The 20,092-nt window shown below is 40.1% G+C and overlaps 1 protein-coding gene across 3 annotated transcripts in view; it reads right to left on the minus strand.

The window, feature by feature from the left end:
* Positions 1 to 3,342, minus strand: part of CUL5 (cullin 5) — an 84,455-nt gene extending 81,113 nt beyond the window's left edge. For 2 of the 3 annotated variants that reach the window (XM_019718720.2, XM_074335529.1), the window contains exon 1: positions 2,889 to 3,342. In XM_019718720.2, coding sequence (XP_019574279.1) covers positions 2,889 to 2,912 — 24 coding nt within the window. In that variant the 5' untranslated portion in view covers positions 2,913 to 3,342. Of the gene's footprint in view, positions 1 to 2,202; positions 2,310 to 2,888 lie in introns of all 3 variants that reach the window. The other variant, XM_019718721.2, reaches the window with a different exon arrangement.
* Positions 3,343 to 20,092: the final 16,750 nt, after the last annotated feature.

The raw sequence follows: 20,092 nt of genomic DNA on the forward strand, positions 1-20,092 counted from the left end.
GATCTAAACCCCCCAAGCAACTGATAATTGTATTTGTCAAAATGTATAACACAAATTTTTGTATATCCAAAAGATTCCCAAAATCCAGCAATAGTCCACTTGCTTTAAATGGAGAATACAATTATTACAAATTCCAAAATAAAAAAAGTAGATAGTTTTTATTACATTGGGTTCTGACTTATAAGTTCCACATCAAAGTTTTGAATCTTGTTATCTTTCATAACATATTAGCTTCTTGTTATCTTTCATAACACATTCCTCTGAACTCTGTCATCCACAAATTCAATAAACTGAACCTAATCCAAGTTACTGGTAAACAGGTAGAGGGCATTTTCTTTCAGCAGGACAGTAACGGCCTCCCTCCAGGCACAGTTGTTTAACTGATAATGAATCAAATTCTAATTGTATTCTCACCTCGCCCACATATCACCATTTTGGCCATAGGACAAGATAGTTCTGTCAAATATGCTGTGGTGAAATCTAATTACACAATGTCTCAGGCATTTTTCTAAGGAACCAGTCTATGAATTCTGTCAAGAAAGGAAATGAGGCTAACTTGGCCACTTCCTAGCCAGCCCTGTCTCTGTTCAACGTAGCACTAGCCTTGAATTTAAATGACCCTATGGCTTATGTTATGGCTCTACCCTGGCAAGGTCACGTTACATTTCTCCAAGACAAACTTCCCAGTTTTTAATTAGTTAATTCTAGATACAAGAATTTAGGGCAATCCCCCCCCCGCCCCCCCAATAAGGAGAGAAGAAAAGATTTCTGGCCAATTTAAATATGTAAACTTTTGGTGACATAAAGAATTAAACGTGTATTTATATTGTCCATTATATTCCATTAGTTGTACGTATTTAAAATCACATATGATATAAAATAATATTTAAAAATTCTTCTTCCCCCTTTCAACATTTCATAAAACAGTTTTATTGAAATTTTCCCAGTGCATCTTTGGCATCTGTTTTCATGTTCACTAGAATGACTGAGTAATTTACCAGTTTTTTCAAAGCACTGCCATCTTCCTTTTATTTATAAAAGTTGTTTGAATTACAGAACTTCTGAATTCTTGTTATCCTTTTAACCTAAATACTAAGTATCCATTTTCTACATAATTCAGGCAGCTTTTTTATTCTATAGATGTGTGCTGTAGATGTAGATTCATAATCTCTACAAAGTAACCACTTAGTAGTATTGACTGATACAACTTCAGACTTGTATCTCCTCCAAACAATCTTTTGCAAAGCTTTTATGGGGTAGAATAAAGTAAAAGGCTCTTTTCTGAGATAATTGGGGGATGGGGAAAGACTGCTGTATATGCATGTAATCAAGTCAAAAATTCAAAGAATCAGGAACACAATTATTTTTTGCATGATTTCAATTAATAGCATAAGCTATTGCTTATGTAATCATGCAGATGCATTAATAGGAGTCTTTTGAAGTTAAACAAGTTTTCTTTCTGAACTAATATATTAAAATTTGCAATAATGTTACAAAAGAAGAGTCCAGTAGGATGGGTCACTCAATTCCCATTATTTAGTTTTCTTAGAGAAATAAGAGTAGTGATTCTAGTAATTTAGGTGTATTGTGTACTAATTAAGTCCCAGTCATGGTTTTAAGCATTTTATATACATTAACTCCATCTTCAAAATGCTCCTATGAAACATGTTCTATTAATAATTCCATTTCATTGATGAGGAAACCTAGGCAGAGATTAAGAAACTTGCCGGAAGTCACACAGCTTCTAAGTGGCCGAAATTCAGTCTAGTTCTAGGCCCCTCCCCCATTTAAAGGAAGCTATATTATTGCCTCTTAAGTTAGTTAAAATACTTCTACATTTTATAGGACAGTCCCATCTATCAGGCAGTTAAAATCAGTAGTCTAAAAAAAGACATGAGTGAGGTTCCGGTATATTTTAACATATTTTCTATTCAATTATTTTCCACTATCCATTCTCACTGCCTGAATGTATAATGATGGGTTCGAGGGGAGTATTTCATCCTCTGTATTTATGTTCCCTGAGCTAATCAGACCAATTCAGTAAACACGTTTAAGGCAAAACGTTCCTACTATAAACACAAACACAGAATAAGCAGATTAGTGCCTTTTCTTTTTCCTCCAAACGTTTTAGTTGATAGTAGAGAATCTGCTCCTCTGACTCTAGATCTCCCTTGCTATCCCAAATACATAAAACTAACTAACCGTTTTCTTTGATAAGGTAACTTTCCTAAGCCCTAAAGCGATGGCAGCACTTCCTCAGTACCGTAGTCATCTGGTTGTGTGCTGTACTGGGGCTGAGGAGCAGTTTCCTAAGGAAAAAAGGGTAAAATATGAACTCAAGAATGGGAGAGTAGGAGGGAAAGTACAGCGTGCAGGGAGGGAGGGAGGGAATGGAGTGGAAGGCAGTGCTTGCTGTCTGACTTAGAATTTCGTGCAGAGAATAAGAACAGAAATTAAGGAGGTGGGGGTAGTCACTGATCCCTATGTCAGGCAGCATTTTCTTGGATTTTCCTTTTATACGTCTTAGACTCTCGCTTCAGAACAAACCGAGACCCTAAGAGTACTAACTGCCCAATCGGTCACGGCAAAGCACCACCATTCACCTCCCGTCCGAGGCCAGAGCTGGTCCATTGAGAGCAGCGCTACCCGCCATCCCTCAGCTGGGCCTTTCACACACCGGTCAACCGGCCCGAGGGACAACCAGAGCCTCTCAACCCCAAGGCCAGGGACCCGCGTTCCGGTCCTGGGCGGCAGCTTCCCCGGCCTCCCTTCCTGTAGACAACCCCTGAACACTCCTACAATTCGCCCCTAAACCCGATCCGAACCTTTCCCGAAGAGCTGAACCCAGCGGTCGCGAAGTAAAAGCCAAGCTAGCCTGAGGGTCTTACCTTTAACAGATGAGACGTCGCCATGTTCCTTCAACTTAGATTCTCGCGAGACGTAGCGAGATTTCGTGGCGCCCCGGGCCAGGCCACAACCGGAGGCCGGAGTTGTCCCACCAGGGCCGACGGGCCCACCGGCCCGCACCGGGGGTGTGGTGGGCGCCGGGCGGCGTGCAGACAGCGCTGACTTCGTCCCTGGCTTCCTCACTCTTTCCCCCTACATGGTCACCGGAGCTTCCACACATGCAAACGCTCAGGGAGACGGCGACGGTGAATGGTGAGAAGGTAACGGGAGCCGACCTGAATTGGAAGAGGAAGCATCGACTCCACGACCCTCCCCACTCCTTCGGATTAGCCTTTGTGGTTGCACCCGCAGCGGCCACCGGCAACGAATTTAGCTCGGCTTAGGCCCGGCAGCTCAGGTTCCACAGCCGCATCACGTGACGCGGCGGGCGGGGGCGCGCTCGGGAGCGAGCGTGGGAGCCTGGGCGCCTTGGTGGGCCGACAGGCTGCGAAGAGGGTGGGATCACGCCCTCTGCTGGCGGGACCAGGCATCTCCCTTTATCCCCCGCCCCAAATCCCGACTTGAGTGTTAAGGGAGGTAGCTTACCTCGAATGAAATGCTTGTAACAGCTGTCTTCCATGAGCACTGGCCATAGAAACCGCCCCATAAATATCTGTTGAATGAATACATGAATGAATGAATACATGAACGAATGAAATGTTAACTATTAATTATTTTTTAAATAGACAACAGAAACTTATTTCTCTGTTCTGGAGGCTGGAAGTCTGAGATCCAGCATGGTTGGGTGAGGGCCCTCTTTTAAGTTGCAGAGATCTTACATGGCAGAAAGGGCCTTAACTATTAATTTTTCTATTCAAGAGTGTCTCGCACTAAAATAATCTATAAAAGATTGTTTGGGCAATGAACATTAACCTTGGATTTCCTGAAGGCGTTGTCCTAGAAGATCCTAAACCTTAAGCCCCCAAGCATTATCCCTTCAGACCACAAGGGACTGGCCAAAGGAAGAGAATATAATTTATATGTGCAACCGACAATATACCTGGTATTGTATTATACATTTTTACTAGCATTCGTAATATGTTGGAAATAAATAAGAGCTATGTAGTAAAATAAAATGGAAGGGAGGGATGAAGTTGGAAATTTTAAATACAGTGATTCAAGTAGTCCTCACTGAGAAGATCGTGTTTGAGCAAAGACTTGAAAGAGGGAAGGAAGAGGCCAGGTCATTTGTGGGAGAAGAGGATCCCAGACAGGGGAAGCACGGAGAGTAGGTTGCCAAGAGTGTCCGAGAAATAGTGAGAAGTTGGTGTGTTCAGGGCAGAGAATAAGGAGATCAGAAGATTATATAGGGCCTTGTAGACCACCATAAAGACTGGCTTTTACCTGAGGGAGATAGGGAATCATTGCAGGCTTTCGAACACAGGAATGGCATGATCAAACTCCCATTTTAACTCTCACTGCTGTGTAGTGAATAGAAGCAGAAAGGCAATTTGGAAAGCTTATGTAGTACTTCACTAAATCAACATAACAAGCACGCCATCTGGGTGTCTCCATTTTACAAATGACTTAGTAGAGAGCAATACACTATTAAACTATGAGTAAATGGTAGGATAAGGATTCAGAGCCACTATGCCTGTGTGTTCTGGCAGAATGTTAACACAGGGATGACTCTTACCATAGAGGTCATCTTTGTTCTACAGATGAGGAAACGAGGCTCAGAGAGGTTATCCTGCCAAAGTCACTCAACTGGGTCAGAGAAAAAGGCCTAGTCGAGAATAAACTTTATATAATCATGGTTCCCTTTTCCTGTGAAACTGGGTTATCTTCAACTGTAGTCCAACTCTACTGCTTAATTTAAAATGTAAGACTCTTGATTAAATTGTAATCAGTTTTTTGTACTCTAAAAAAAGTCCGATGACACTATGATGTAATAATTGAATAAATCAATTAATTAATGACCCTACTTAAAGAATCCAATTAAGTATTTAATATTTGTTTGAGTTCCCACTACAGGCATACCTCATTTTTTTGCTCTTCACTTTATTCCACTTCACACTTGTTTCATTTTTACAAATTTAAGGCAAGACTCCCACACATCTTTATTTTCACTCAGCTGTATGATATAAATTACTGAAAAGTATGTTTGTGCTTACTTTTTTCACACTTTCTTGTAGAAATGCAAACAATTACCAGCAGGCCCTAATGCGTCCCTTGTGTCCAGGATGTTTGGGATTATTACTTCCACAACAGGCTCTGGAAGTCTATTTTAAATACAACAGCTATAAAACAAAGCTTTTGATTTGTAAAAAGCAAAGCAAAAAACAAAAAGCTTTTTTACATGTAAAGATAGCATATAAAGTTTAATCAATACACTATATATTGATTAGAGAACTGGTGAAAAACTAGATGGGGCCCCAAGGGTTTACAAGATTTTGGAGTGGAAGAGGGAGGACAGAAACAGCCCCAAGAGATGGAGGAGAATGATTGTTGGGGTCTCCCAGATCTCTGTATACCACATGGAGAAAAAGAGTCTGTCTCAAAAGATTACCCAGGAAGACCCATGGGAGCCAATCCTAAGCCTAACCCTAACTGGAATCTAACCATATCCCTATATCAATTTCTATCCTTATTCCTAAGCCAGAAGATCTTTCTTTGCTGTGCCAGGAAATGCCACACATTGCCTGTGCTGAGAGGTGTGTTAGTTGTCTTTCTTGAGAGAGGGTATCTTGGAGACAGCTTTTTCTATATTCCCTGTAAGACAGTCACCTGTGCTTTAAGTCTACGCTCAGCCCATGAATCTACTCTGCTTGAATGACAGTCCCCCTCCATGGTCCAAAACACTTCTAAGCTCCACTCTCCCTTCTGGAAAGTGGGGCCCTGGACAAGGAAGTGAAAACCCCACTAGCAACTATGAAACTGAACAAAACCATCCTAAGATTTCCATGGGACCAGGTCCAGAGTGAAACTCTCACAGTCCAATTTGTACATACGAGTATATTACATAATCATTTTCTTACAAATGTCTTAAACAACAGATATTCTGAAGTTTAAGAAGAAATGAGAAAAGAATATAGAAGGGAGAGGGAAGAGATACAGGAAATGCATTCTGATTCCTGGGCAGTCCGAAGGACCCAATTGAGAGTAGTGGCCCTGAATTTTAGTTGAGACTACTTGGCATAGCTAAGGAAACTAAGACAGCAGGGTTAAGTAAGACACCTCAGATCTCACTGCTCTTGAGTAGCAGGACCTGTTTCGTTCTAAAGCCACATTCAGACACTTAGGTGCAGGCACTGAATTGATACAAACTAGGCTCTAATCCAGGTTAGGGTTTTGTTGACAGAGGATGTGGCAGTGAGCTGAGCATATAGGTAAGAGTATGATGATTGACCATGGGGTTAAAATTGAATCTGGAGGGTGAAAAACTGAAAATATAGTAGGATTAAAGTACTGTATGGGTGAGAGACGAAGGATTGTTGGAATGAAGATACCAGAGGGAGTAAGTTGGGAAGATAGGAGCAGGTGGCTGGAGGGTGACATTGAGCTTAGGCTGTTATCGGTTGCAGTTACTGGTAATGGCAAGGGCTAAGCTATGATCAGGGAGCTAGTAGTGAGGTAGGGTGGAGAACAGGATCACTGGGAAAGACAAGGCCAGGGAACTGAGAAGCCAGGCGTTCCAGATGGTGTCCTAGTCACATCCCCTTGACCTATTTCTGATTTCAGTAGCAGCTATGATGGACATTTCAGACTCCCCTGACAGCTTCCCACCTGAAAAGGGCACCTCTCCTTTCTTCTTTCACCTCAGGGTCTTCTCTGAAGGCCCAGCAGCCTGCTAGGTTCACAGGAAAGTACAGCAAAGTGTGGGGAAGATAAAGCTCCTGAGAACAACCCTTAACTAGTAGGTCAGAAGCCAGTGAATAAGTGCCTCCGCCTCTGGTCCTCACGCAAACAATTTTGTGGGGCACTCAGGATGCTTCGCAGAGGTCTCAGTGGACTCAAGTTTCTTTTGTTCATGGTAGTGACCTTAATGCCACACCTTTACAGAGGCTTTTCCTCCTTCCTTATCTTATTCTTCTTGCTCCCTGGTTCCTGCTTCCTGGGTTATCTCCCAAATAAACCATTTGTAACCCAAGTCCGTGTTTCAGGGTCTACTTTCAGGAGAAACCTTACTAAAACACCAGGGTATTAAAAATCTTCTGTGTGAATATTGAAATCACTAAGAATTATGACAGGAGTCATGTTGGAGAGAATGACAGTGAGTCAGTATCTAAATTAATTAAGGAATGAGGGAGTATGACCTGGGGGGGGGGTGTGTCAGTACATGATTATGGCAAGGAGAGTTAATGGATGTATGGTCCATTGACACCAGACTCCAAGTGAGTGCTTCTAGGGAAGAGGAGAGAAGGATGATTTAAAAATGGCAGTGGGGAACAAAGAAGACCCTCACATGACCTCCAGGCCCAGTGGTACATTAGCCATCTCAAGATGCAGGAAAAGTAGTGACTTCAGGAAAGAATCAAGTTCCACTTAGAATAAGGAAGTAAAGGAACCACTAAGAGAAGAGTTTGAAGATACGAAGGATTTCACTGCTTGTACAGAGGTCAGAGGTTGGGGAAATGGAATCAGAAAGGGGTAAGTGATGAAGTGTACCCAGATGAGGGGTGACCTAGGTATAGGCGCTTCTTGCAGAGACTGACATAAAGCTAAAGGCATAATGATATTGGTTTTAATGGTGGAAGGGCAGATAGTGGGGGTGTGTCATGACTAGGCAGGGGTGGGGATCTTGCCAGAAACACACAGACCTCTAGGGTTTCCTCTTCTCTGCTGCAGCTGAAAGTGTAGAAGCTGGCGAGGGGCGTTCCTACTCCCTTCAAATGCACAGAGTTCTTGGGAATTCCCTTGACCCTTACAGGAGGAGGCAGGAAACCCAGGGAGAGACATAGGCTTATCTGCAACACAGAGAATTCTGGGGAATGATGTTTAATAACTAGTTTGGGACTAGTCTTGTCAAAAACAACAGGTGAATAGTCACCTGTTCACTTATTCACTATTATTCTTACCAAGTGTTAAACAATGCCTGAAGGTTACGCCTCAATTATGTTTTCTAGACAGGGATGGATTAACAAATATGGAACTTATTACATTACCTATAAGTCTATAATGCAAAATACCCCCCTGAAAAATAAGAAAAGTGTCTGAAGATTTAAGAATATTGCAAAACAACACTGTGAGGCCCTAGAATCATCAATTCTTGAAAAAACAGTGATTAGGTATATGATTTCTGGAACAAATAGATATTTTAACCAATTTGTTGGGTTGAGCAACTTGCAGCCTATGAATTTGCTTGGGGTCAATTGACAGAACTGGGACTAGATCCAAGTCCTCTGATTTGTGATTTAATACTCTTGTGTGAAGGATGGTTTCAGAGAAAAGCATCAAAGCAACAGACAAAAAGCTCAAGTAATAGTTCACTTGTCCTGTCAGGCAGAACCTTCACTTCTGGACCTGATACTTGTATCCTCCGAGGCTGCCTCACAAAAGACTCAGGCTCTAGTTCCTCTTCACCCTTGGTCCACAGGTGTGGATCTCTAGTGCCTTACTCTCACATTGTCCCATAATTCTCTACATATAGGAGAGTAGTAGTTAAACCTGAGATGGTGCCAAGTTTTCTGACCTTTGCTGCACCTGTTTGCACATCCTCTGGACCTGTTTGCGCCAATGCCCAAGTCAAGCTCACCCTTTCTCCCTTACTCGCCCACCAAATATATTCGCCAGCAGCTAGAAACTTTCCTCCATGGATAGAAAAGTCAAAGGTTTAACTCGAAGCTCGTTAACCTTGCATTCCGGTACCCTCTAAGTGACCACTGCTGGGAATGCAGCCGCTGGGATAGGGCGTTCAAAACTCTATCTCACTAGCTCCGCCCAGTGGTGCAACAGTTAACGACAGTGGCAGGAGCTGCCATTCGAGATCGCGTTGACTGTTTGGCTTAAGGAGGATTTCAAAGACCTGGAAAGACACACACACACACACACACACACACACACACACACACACACACACACTCCTAATACTTGTTATTTGATTCATTATCTATAATTACACAAATAATTATTCACTTTCCCAATAATAACTTTATCTTGCCTAATAAGTAGAAGAAACCAAAAAATAGCAGTTGTTGGCCAATTATAACATTTTTATTCATGCTACCACTTGGAGACTTAATCTGATTAAAATTTTACCTTAAATTCTATAATACTTTTTTTTAAATTGGGGAATATTGGGGAACAGTGTGTTTCTCCAGGGCCCATCAGCTCCAAGTCATTGTCCTTCAATCTAGTTGTGGAGGGCACAGCTCCCCTCCAAGTCCAGGCGCAGTTTTCAATCTTAGTTGCAGGGGGCGCAGCCCACCATCCCATGTGGGAATTGAACCGGCAACCCTGTTAAGAGCTAACCAACTGAGCCATCCGGCCCCCCTTAAATTCTATAATACTTTTTATTCAAGCCACTATCATATAAAAACCTTATCTAATTTATTTTTAAGTTCTCTCAGTTTAGACAGTTTACAAGATAAGGATGGACTATGAAAATAATAATTTAGTAATAGAATTTAGGGTATTTTTAGATGAAACTCAATTTCTTAATTGATTAAATCTGAAGTAAATTGTCAGAGTATTTTTGCTGTACCAAAGCAATCTAGTAGTTGCAGCACAAAAGATAGGTTATGCTATATTTTTGCCTAGTGAATTACTTACTGCTTATAAAATTAAACTATCCCCAGGCTTCACAAATGTAGACAATGAGTCACATCAATATTAATACTTAAATTTTGCTACTTCTTCCACCAGCCTCTACTTTTTCCCCTTCACTTGTTTTGTTTTGTTTTGTTTTGTTTTGTTTTGTTAGTTTCCAGGGCATGCCTCAAAATGCTCAGGATCAATTCTCTTTGTATTCTTCAGTTCCATTCAGCTCCATCATTTAGTTGGCTATCGATGATGTATTGGTAATTTCAGAGAATATAATTAGATACGATGATTATGAGCCAATTAGGAACAAACATAAGGGAACAAACAGGGCTCAGAATATTTATATTATAGTAATAAAGCTATCCTGGAGAATGCGTCTTGAAAGTGACACTTGATCTGAGTGTCATTTTTTTCTCTCTTCTTTCTGAATAGAACTTGCCCACTAAGTTGTAGATGGGGCAGCTGGAGAAACACAGTCCTCCTTTAACTCCTGCAAGGAGGGACTATAGACGTGACTATAGCCTGGAATCTACCCACTAGACATACACAAGAATCAGCACAGACTATATGATTTCCCCAAGTTAATTTCTATGTATGTTCAATAAAATACTGATAAAATATGTGATTTTTTTTTTTTTACAGAAACTTGACAAGCCAAATAAAAGTGTATTTGGGAGATAAAATGTGGAAGAACAGCAAAAAATAATTTTAAAAGAAAGCAAAACGAGGACTTGCCCAACTATGTATCAACCCGTATTACATTTATTTTTTTCAATTCTGGTTTTCTGTTCTTTTTTTAAAAAAGTTTTATTATAGAAAATTTCACAAAAGTAGAAAAGATAATACAATGAAATTCTCATATGTCTACTGTATTAAATTTCTATTGCTGCTGTAATAAATTACCATAAATTTAGTGGCTTAAACAATACAAATTTATTCTCTTATCTACAGTACTGGAATTAGAAGTCTAAAATCAGAGTGTTGGCAAAGCTGCATTTCTTTTGAAGGTTTTGGGAAATAATGTTCCTTACCTATTCCATCTTCTAGTGGCTGCATTCATTCCTCGGCTGGTGACTCCTTTCTTCATCTTCTAAGCCAGCAACATACCATCCTCATTCTTTGATTTGGCCTCCCTCTGCTTCCACTCTCACATGGTCTTCTCCTTTTTTGGACTTTTTTTTTTTTTTTTTTTTTTTTTTTACTTGCTTCCCTTTTATTAGGACTAATGATTTCTGGGGATAATCCAGGGTAGTCTTGCCATCTGAAGATGCTTAATTTAATTACACCTGCAAAATCCTTTTTGCAATGTAACATGATGTATTCTAGAAATCAGACATGGACATCTTTGGGGAGTGGGACATTATTTTGTTTTCTATCCATACTAACAACTCATAGTTACTCTTGTCCCATGTATACTCTAACTTGCTTCCAACCTATTACTTTGAAACAAATCCAAGAAAGCCTACCATCTCATCCAAAAACATTTTAGTATGTATATCTAAAAGGTAACAGCTCATTTAAAAATCATGACTATAGATTTCTGGTCAAGATGGCAGAGTCATCTGTGCTTGCCTCCTCTCACGACCACATCAAAATTACAACTAAACTACAGAATAACCATCACTGAGTCCAGCCAAAGTCCAGGTGAACAGAAGTCCTACAATTAAGGACATGCAGAAGGAACCACCTGAGGCTAGTAGGGGGAGTTGAGACGTGGTATGGGCTAGTTCCATACCTGTTTGTGACTGAAAATTCGGGAGGAATACCTCAGATGCAGAGGTCCCAGCCCCATACCAGGTTCCCATTCCAGGGTTCCAATGCTAGGAAGAGAATTGCCCATAATGTCTGGCAGTGAAAACCAGCAGAGATTGTAGCTGGGTGACACAATCCCAGGTGTTTTCCTTAAAGGGCTTGCACACGGACTTACTCACTGACAGACTCAATTGCTCTGAGCTCCAGTGCTGGGACATCAGCTCGAAAGGCATCAGGGACATACAGGGAGGAACTGAATTATCTGGCTTCAGAGCAAGGACTGGAGGGGCAGCTTTCTCCCAGACAGAAGTGCTGGCAGAATCCATTGTTTCTTTGTTGAGCCCTCTCCACACCTGGCAGGCACTATATCTGAGTCTCCATCAATCTAGCTAACACCATTCATTTTCCCCTCCCTGGTGATTCCCCAAAGCCCCACCCTACCCAACATGTGGGCCCACCCAAGATGCTTCCAGTGGCTTTTCTATACAAATGGCCTGTTTGTGCTCATGCTGTGAACTTTCCTAAAATCTCTCAAAGGTTCACAAACCCCAAACAAGTTTGGCATGCTCTATATAGTTTACTGAACTGCCCTAAGCTTGTCACTCGTGGCAGCCAGCCTCAGTTCATGGCCTGGCTCCTAGAGGGACCTACAAGCATGGCACAGGAGGAGGCCATCTATGGATTGCTTTGTGGCTCATGCTAGGTGGCTCTGGACAGGGCACAGGCTGTGGCTGAACTTGACCTGTGGTAGGGACCCTCCAAGAAGGTCCCCAGGGCTGGCACTCCTGGTAGCCAACTTCAGACCCGGCTGCAGCACCATCCAGCTGCCTCCAAGGATGACACACCCAAAGGGAAGACTTGGCAGGCACAAGAGCCCTGCTAAAGCAGATCCTGTTCCATAGGGTCAGCCCTTGCACAACAGCTCTTCCACTATTGTCACAGCCAGTCCTCACAACCAATTAGCCCAAGGGTCAATCCCTCCCACTGATGTGCAAATAGCAACTAAGGCTCAGCTACAACAGGAGGGCACACAAAACCCACACAAAGGACACACCTGGAGCACTTGGCTTTGGTGACCAGGTAGATTGCGCCACTGGGGCCCCCACGACGCCTACTAAATAAGGACATGCTATTAAGACCAGGAAGCATAACACCCTTACCTAGTCCAGAGAAACAAACACAGAGAGGCAGCCAAAATGGGGAGACACAGAGACATGTCCCAAATAAAAGAACAGAACAAAGCTCCAGAAATAGAATGAAATGAAATGGAGACAAGCGATCTACCAGAAGCAGAATTCCAAACACTGATTATACGGATCTCAATGATCTCAGGGAGAACTTCAAGAAAATGATTGGAAACGTGAAAATGGAGATAGAAAACATAAAAAAGAACCAGTTAGAAACAAAGAATACAGTAACTGAAATGAACAATATGAGGTATGATCAAAAAATACGGTGAATATTTAAACTTTAAAAAATTTATTACAGCAAAAGACACATTGCCATTAATCCCCCCTCAAAATACTCTCCCCTGCTTTAAACACACTTATTGTGTCATTCTTGCCACATTCTGAAGCAGTTCTTGAAGTCTTCTTTTGTGGGTGTCTTTAGTTGTGCTGTCATGGCTTCTTCAATATCCTGAGTCATTTTGACATTGGGGGAGAACCAGAAGTCACATGGTGCCAGATCCGGTGAATAAGGTGGATGAGGACACACCGTAATGTTTTTACTTAACAGAAGTTGCTGTACCAGAAGCAATGTGTGACACGGAGTATTGTCATGATGGAGGATGATTTCCGGTACACTTTAAAACACACTTTTTCTTAACCATAGCTTACACCTGACTGACTGCACCAAGCAAGTTGAAACTTGTCACACACTGTTACTAAAGTTTGACACACCACTTTCCATACTGAAGATCCCTGCCTTTCTGTTGGATGACACTCAAGAACAACATCCACCATATATATAATTTTTTTTTATCACAACAGAAAGGCTCCGTGTCACACATCACTTCTGGTATGGCAATTTCTGTCAAATAAAAACATTATGGTGTGTCCTTATCCACCTTACTCATTGAATGTATCCCTGTGTGACTTCTGGCTCTTCCCCAAAGTCAAAATGACCATGAAAGGTAAATGTTTTGAATCGATTCTGGACATGAAGGCAGCCACTGATCAAATCACTGATTTAGAAGATAAGGTTGTAGAAACCACCCAGTCAGAACAGCAAAAGGAAAAAAAAAATTAAAAAAATGAGGATAGTGTAGGGGTGTCTGAGACAACATGAAGTGTACAAGCATTCACATCATAAAGGTACCTTATGAAAAAGAATAGAGAGAACAAGGAATTGAAAACCTATTTGAAGAAATAGGATGGAGAACTTCCTTAACCTGGCAAAGAAAATAGACATACAAGCCCAGGAAGCACTGAGAGTCCCAAATACGATGAATCCAAAGAGGCCCATGTGAAAATACATACAATTAAAATGCCAAAGGTTAAAGACAAAGAAAGAATCTTAAAAGCAGCAAGAGAAAAGCAGTTAGTTACCTACAAGGAAGCTCCCATAATATTCAAAGTGATGAAAAGCAAGGACCTACAACTAAGACTACTCTGCCCAGCAAAGCTATCATTTAAAATTGAAGGACAGATAAAAGGCTTCCCAGACAAGAATCATCTAAAGGAGTTCATTATCACCAAACCAGGATACAAGGAATGCTAGAGGGATGCCTTTAAGATGAAAAAAAGGTCAAAAATATGAATAATAAAATGATAATAACTACATATCTATCAACAATTACTTCCAATGTAAATGGATTAAATGCTTCAATCAAAAGACACAGTATGGCTGAATAGATAAGAAAACAAGACCCTTACATATACTGTCTACAAGAGACACACTTCAGATCAAAAGACACACACAGACTAAAAGTAAAGGGATGAAAAAAGGTATTTCATGAAAATGGAATTGAAAAAAAAAAGTGGGGTAGAAATACTTAACCAGACAAAGTAGACTTTAAAACAAAGGCTATAAGAAGAGACAAAAAAGGACCCAGTTATCCCACTTCTAGGTATTTATCTGAAGAACCCCAAAACGTTGTTTTGAGGGGATGTGTGCATCCATATGTTCACTGCAGCATTGTCACAATGGCCAAGATGAGGAGGTAGCCTGGGTGTCCATCCATGGATGAATAAATAAAGAGGGGGTGGTAAATATATACAATGGAATATTGCTCGGCCATGGAAGGGAGTGGGTTCTTGCCATCTGGGGTGGCATAGATGGACCTGGAGGGTATTGTGCTGAGTGCAGTATGTCAGACTGAGAAAGACAGATGCAATGTAATTTTACTTATATGTGGAATCTAAAGAACAAAATAAACAAACAAAACAGAGACACACTCATAGATACAGAGAATATTTTGATGGTTGTCAGAAGAGAGTGGGGTTGGGGTAGGTGCAAAAGAGGAAGGGATTAAGAAGTACAAAGTGGTTGTTACACAATAGTCATGGGGATGTAAGGTATAGCATAAGGAATATAGTCAATAATATTGAATAACTATGTGTGGTGTCAGATGGATTCTATATTTATTGGGGTGATAGATGGGAGGGGTGTTGGGGGGCAGAGTCCAAAAGGTGAAGGGATTCAGAAGTACAAATTGGTATTTACAAAATAGTCATGGGGATTTAAAGCAAGGCATAAGGAATATAGTCAATAATATGGTGATAACTATAGTTCCAGGTGAGTACTAGATTATTCAGGAGGATTACTTCCTAAATTATATAAATGTGTAACCACTATGCTGTATACCTGAAATTAATATAAAATAATAATGAATGTCAACTGTAATTGACAGATTAAGAAAGGGAGGGGGAAAGGTGAAGGGGAATAAGAAGTTCAAATTTCCAAGCTTAAAACAAATAAGTCATGAGGATGTAATGTACAGTATAGGGAATATAGTTAATAATATTGTCTTAGTGTGGTACGGTGTCAGATGGTTGCTGGACTTATGGTGATCACTTTTTTAGGTATATAAATGTTAAATAACTATGGTGATACCTGAAACTAGTATAATATTATATGTTACTATATTTTAATGAAAAAAATCTTTAAAAAAACACATGACTATATACTATTATCACTCCTAAAAAATCAACATAATGTCTTATTATCATTGTTTAGTATTCAGTTTTCCCTGATTGTCACATAATTCTTTTTTACAGTTGAATCAGGATCATATGATCAATACAACACATATACTTGATATATCCCCTAAGTCTCTTTAACTTATAGGCTTCTCTGGTGGGCACTGACATACCCATGCTGATTCCGCTTGTATGAAAGACTTATGCTGCCATCTCTGCTGTCTGCAGTCTACATTCAGCTGTCGTTTGCTTCAGGGATTGTGTCTGCAGCTGAGAGGCACCTCACCTATTGCCACACTTCGTCTGGAAGTCCCATCTCCAACAACTTTTATCAACAGAAAGGAATAAAGGCCTGGCCATCTCAGCCAAACTCTGTCTCAGAGTTAGCTTCCTGGAAAATCCATCCTGTGACAGTTGTTACCAGGAGGGTTTTAGTAAAGGAGCAGTTATAAAATGAAATTTTGGAAATGCATCCCTTCTTACTAGTATGATAAGGACAGATCGCAGATTGCTGAAACTTTCTCCAGGGATGAATTGTTTGATACATGGTGGAAGGGAATGCATTAACTGGTGAGCTATGTAAGGCATTTGAAGATTGTGAACTAACTATGTGGGGGGGGAGGGAACTATAGTAACTCTAAGGACAATGATATTGGGTTGTTATCACTAAGCACAAGAAAAAGATAATGAAAACCTGAGAGCATTAATTACCAGTTAGAAGTCCAGGCGGTCTCCCTGATAGCCTCCAAAGAGGTTTTCATCTCCTACAGTGGGAGGGTAGAGAAAGGCAAGGACCGGCCCCCCCAAAACTTAATCATCAGAGTAGCCAAGCTCCAAAGAGAGTTCAACTCCCTACAAGACAGGTCTTCTATGCCAAGGTCAGGGTCCTAATTGAGAAAGAATGGGAACTGACATATAGAGTGAGGACATTTAGTCTGATAATCTAAAAGATCTTGAATTTCTAGATTCCCCCTGAACCCGCTAAGCCTGGGAAACCCATATGTGGTAGTTGGTACAACACTACATTGGGTCATTAGACTGTGGGGTAAAAGCTAGCACAATGGGGAAGGCCAAGTTGTAGGCTCGGAACGAACACATCTGCCCTGGACAAGGGAATAAATGTTATATCCTGAGGGAGATGGTGGAAATTAAGGCTACTCAAAGATTTTAGAATTCAGGGGTGGTAATTCTCATCACGTTTCCATTTAATTCACCACTCTTGTCCTTGAAAATTCCAGACAGATTTTGGGGAATGACAACAGACTACCAAACTCAACCAACTGTAGCATCAAAACTACCACTTATAGCATTGTCCCAGATATGCTCTTTGCTGGAGAAGACCAACATGGTTCTAGGCACATGGCATATGTTTTTTGGTTTTGTGAATACATTCTTTCCTATCTACATCAGAAAGAGGATCAGAAACAGTTTGTACATGTTATGGACAACAGTAAAAATTTATAGTTTTGCCATAGGGCTCTGTTAACTCTCCTGTCCTTTGTCATACATACTATAGTCCAAAGAGATGTGGAGTATCTTAACATCATTTCATCGATAAATGACATCAGTCATGATAAATGACTGGCTATTATGCTGGAAGCCTTTGTAACACACATGTGCCTCAGAGGTGGGAAATAGATCCTATAAAGATTCAGGAGCCTGCCACAAGTGTAGATTTTTTTAAGGGTCAAGTGATCAGATACATGCTGAGATATTCTATCTAAAGAACAAATTATTGTATCTTACTACTCTTACCATGAAGAAGGAAGAGTGAATGGTAGACCTCTTGTGTTCTGAAGACAACTTAGTCCACAACAGAAAATACTGTACTGACCCATATATCAGGTTTCCAAAAAAGGCAGGGGTCCAGATTGTTGTGCAAGTGGCCCTGCTGCTTGGACCAAAAGTCAGCGTATTCCGGATATGGTTTTACCTTCACTGCCTGCAATGCTTTTGTCTGCACTACTATCCTTGAACTTGCAGGATACCTTATCCAGGTGATGGCATTCCCTCACAGCATTGTGTCTGATTAAGAAACTTATTTCATAGCAAAGAAAGTACAGTAGTGGGCTCATGCTTATGCAATTATGTGGTCCGACCACATACCTCATCACCCAGAAGCAGCTGGCCTAACTGAAAGGTAAAACAGCTTACTGAAGACTCAGTTACAGAACGATTTAGGAGGCAGATCTGAAAGCATGGGGTTCTGTCTTATGCAATACAGTATATGCTTTGAATCAGAGACGGTTATATACTAGTTTCCCCTATAGCCTGAAATACGTGGGTCTGGGAATCATGGACTAGAAGTATGAGTAGCTCCTTCAATTATACAATGAGTTTTCTTACCATCATTTTGAACTCATAGTTTCAAAAATATCTAATGTTATTTTTCTTCACTGTTGTTCATTTTGATGCTCATGTAGTCCCAGTTTTGGCCTCTTCAGGTTTGCTTCTAAGTTTTTTTGGTATGTCTGTAGTGTTCTTGATAACTTCCTTACTTTCTGGTGTGATAAGACGTCCAGGTTCAATTTTTCACTTCTTGCCTCAGACCAAGAATCAGACATTTTACCAAAGAGCCCTGGTTCCTTTTAGTGGGAAATAGTATATAGAGACCCCAGTCTGGGTGCTGGTGGGCATGGGAGGGACTTATAGCAACTGGGTTAGTCCTTGTGACACCATATTTTAAAACTTCAGTAAAGGAAAGTGTGGCATTAGCACAACATCAATAGACTAATAATCAGTGGAACTGAAGTCTGGAAACAGACTCTGTAGAGGTAAAGATAGAGCTAAAATATAGATATGTAAATCTTGTGTGATAAAGACGGCAATTCAAATGTTTGGAGAAAGGAAGAAATGACATTGGAACAATGGTTTATTTATTCATAAAACATCCCTATGTCATACCATGTACAAATATGAGAATCTGAGAAAAACAAATGTTCTTATAAACTCTTTGTGAATATTGTTGACTTACTCCTTTTAAAGGAAATTTGGCAATAGCTACTAAAAAATGTGTAATGTCCTTTGACCTAGGAATCCATCATACAAAATTACTTACACATTTGTCCAAAAATATGTTCAATAATGTTCATTGTAACATTGTCTAGTAGCAAAAAATTGGAAACAGTCTGAATGTTTATTATTAAAAGTGGCTAAATAAATGATATTTACCTCTATATGATGGTACTTTATAAAGCTGTCAAAAGAAAATCATTATATATCAATATGGAAGAGATTTCCAAGGCCCTATTATGTCCAAAAAGCACATTACAGAATATTATAAACTGATCTCATTTATGTGGTTCTTCCTCCATTATATATGTGTGTATTGTATGTATAAATACACAGGAAGAAGACATGAGGGATATATATATATATATATATATATATATATATACACACACACACACATATATATATATATATATGTATATATATATAAAATGATGAACAGTGATTTTTCTCTTGGAGGGAAATGGAAGTGAGGAGGGTAAAAGGAGGCTTTCATTTTCTACTTCATTGCTAGATTTTTTTTCTTTTTATAACATGGTTGTATTACTACTAGGAGGAAACATACTAAATATTAAAATAGTTGTTTTCAGGTGATGGGTCTAATGGTAATTTCCCCCTCATCTTTTTATGTTTTGAATTTTGTACAATGAGTTAGTATTTATTACATAATGGGTACACTTCTATTAAAATGATGGTACTACTTTAAAAGCATTATACTACATGAAAGAAACTAGTCAAACAAGACTGCTTATTATATGATTCCACTTATATGAAATGTCTGGTATAATAGGCAAATATGGAGACACAAAGAAGATTAATGGTTTTTTAGGACTCAGGTGGTGTGGGGTGGGGAGGGGTATTGGGAATGATAGCTAAAGAGTATGGGGATTTCATTTGGAGGCGACAAAAATGTTTTAAAACAGACTGTGGTGATGGTTGCACTACACTGAGTATACGAAAAAATGAAAAATATTTACTTATACATCTTAAATGGGTGAATTACATGGTATGTGAATTATATGCCAATAAAGCTGTTACCAAAAAATCTTTTAAAACCAATGCGACTGGTGATCATTTTATATGTAACAGACTGAGAAGCCCAATCCTTTGACCCACGGTCCTTATCACACTGCACATGCATTATTTTTCCTACTGATAACTGTTTCCAACACTGCTGTCAAGACATGATGGCCGTAAAGTCATTTGAGCACCTTTCCATCTGGTCAGATGCTGTTGGCAATTGCCAGCCATCCTAAGAGTTGTAACATCTTCTGTTTGTCCTCTTAAAGCATTTTTCCTTGACTCTAAGAATCAGACCATTTCACAGAGTTATGACCATGTACAATGAACTAGTCAGACAGCCATTATAAAAGATTAGTTTCTGGCACACCATGGGGATTAAAACTGCTTCTTGGCGATTTAGTGGTTGTAACAGCAATACTAAAAGTAAAACAAAATTAAAAGATCACATTTATCAAGTGTTTACTATGTGCCAAACACTGCTGGAAACATTTTACATATGTAACTTGTGCAGATAT

Source organism: Rhinolophus sinicus, linkage group LG06 (genome assembly GCF_036562045.2).
Source record: "Rhinolophus sinicus isolate RSC01 linkage group LG06, ASM3656204v1, whole genome shotgun sequence".
Taxonomy (NCBI): domain Eukaryota; kingdom Metazoa; phylum Chordata; class Mammalia; order Chiroptera; family Rhinolophidae; genus Rhinolophus; species Rhinolophus sinicus.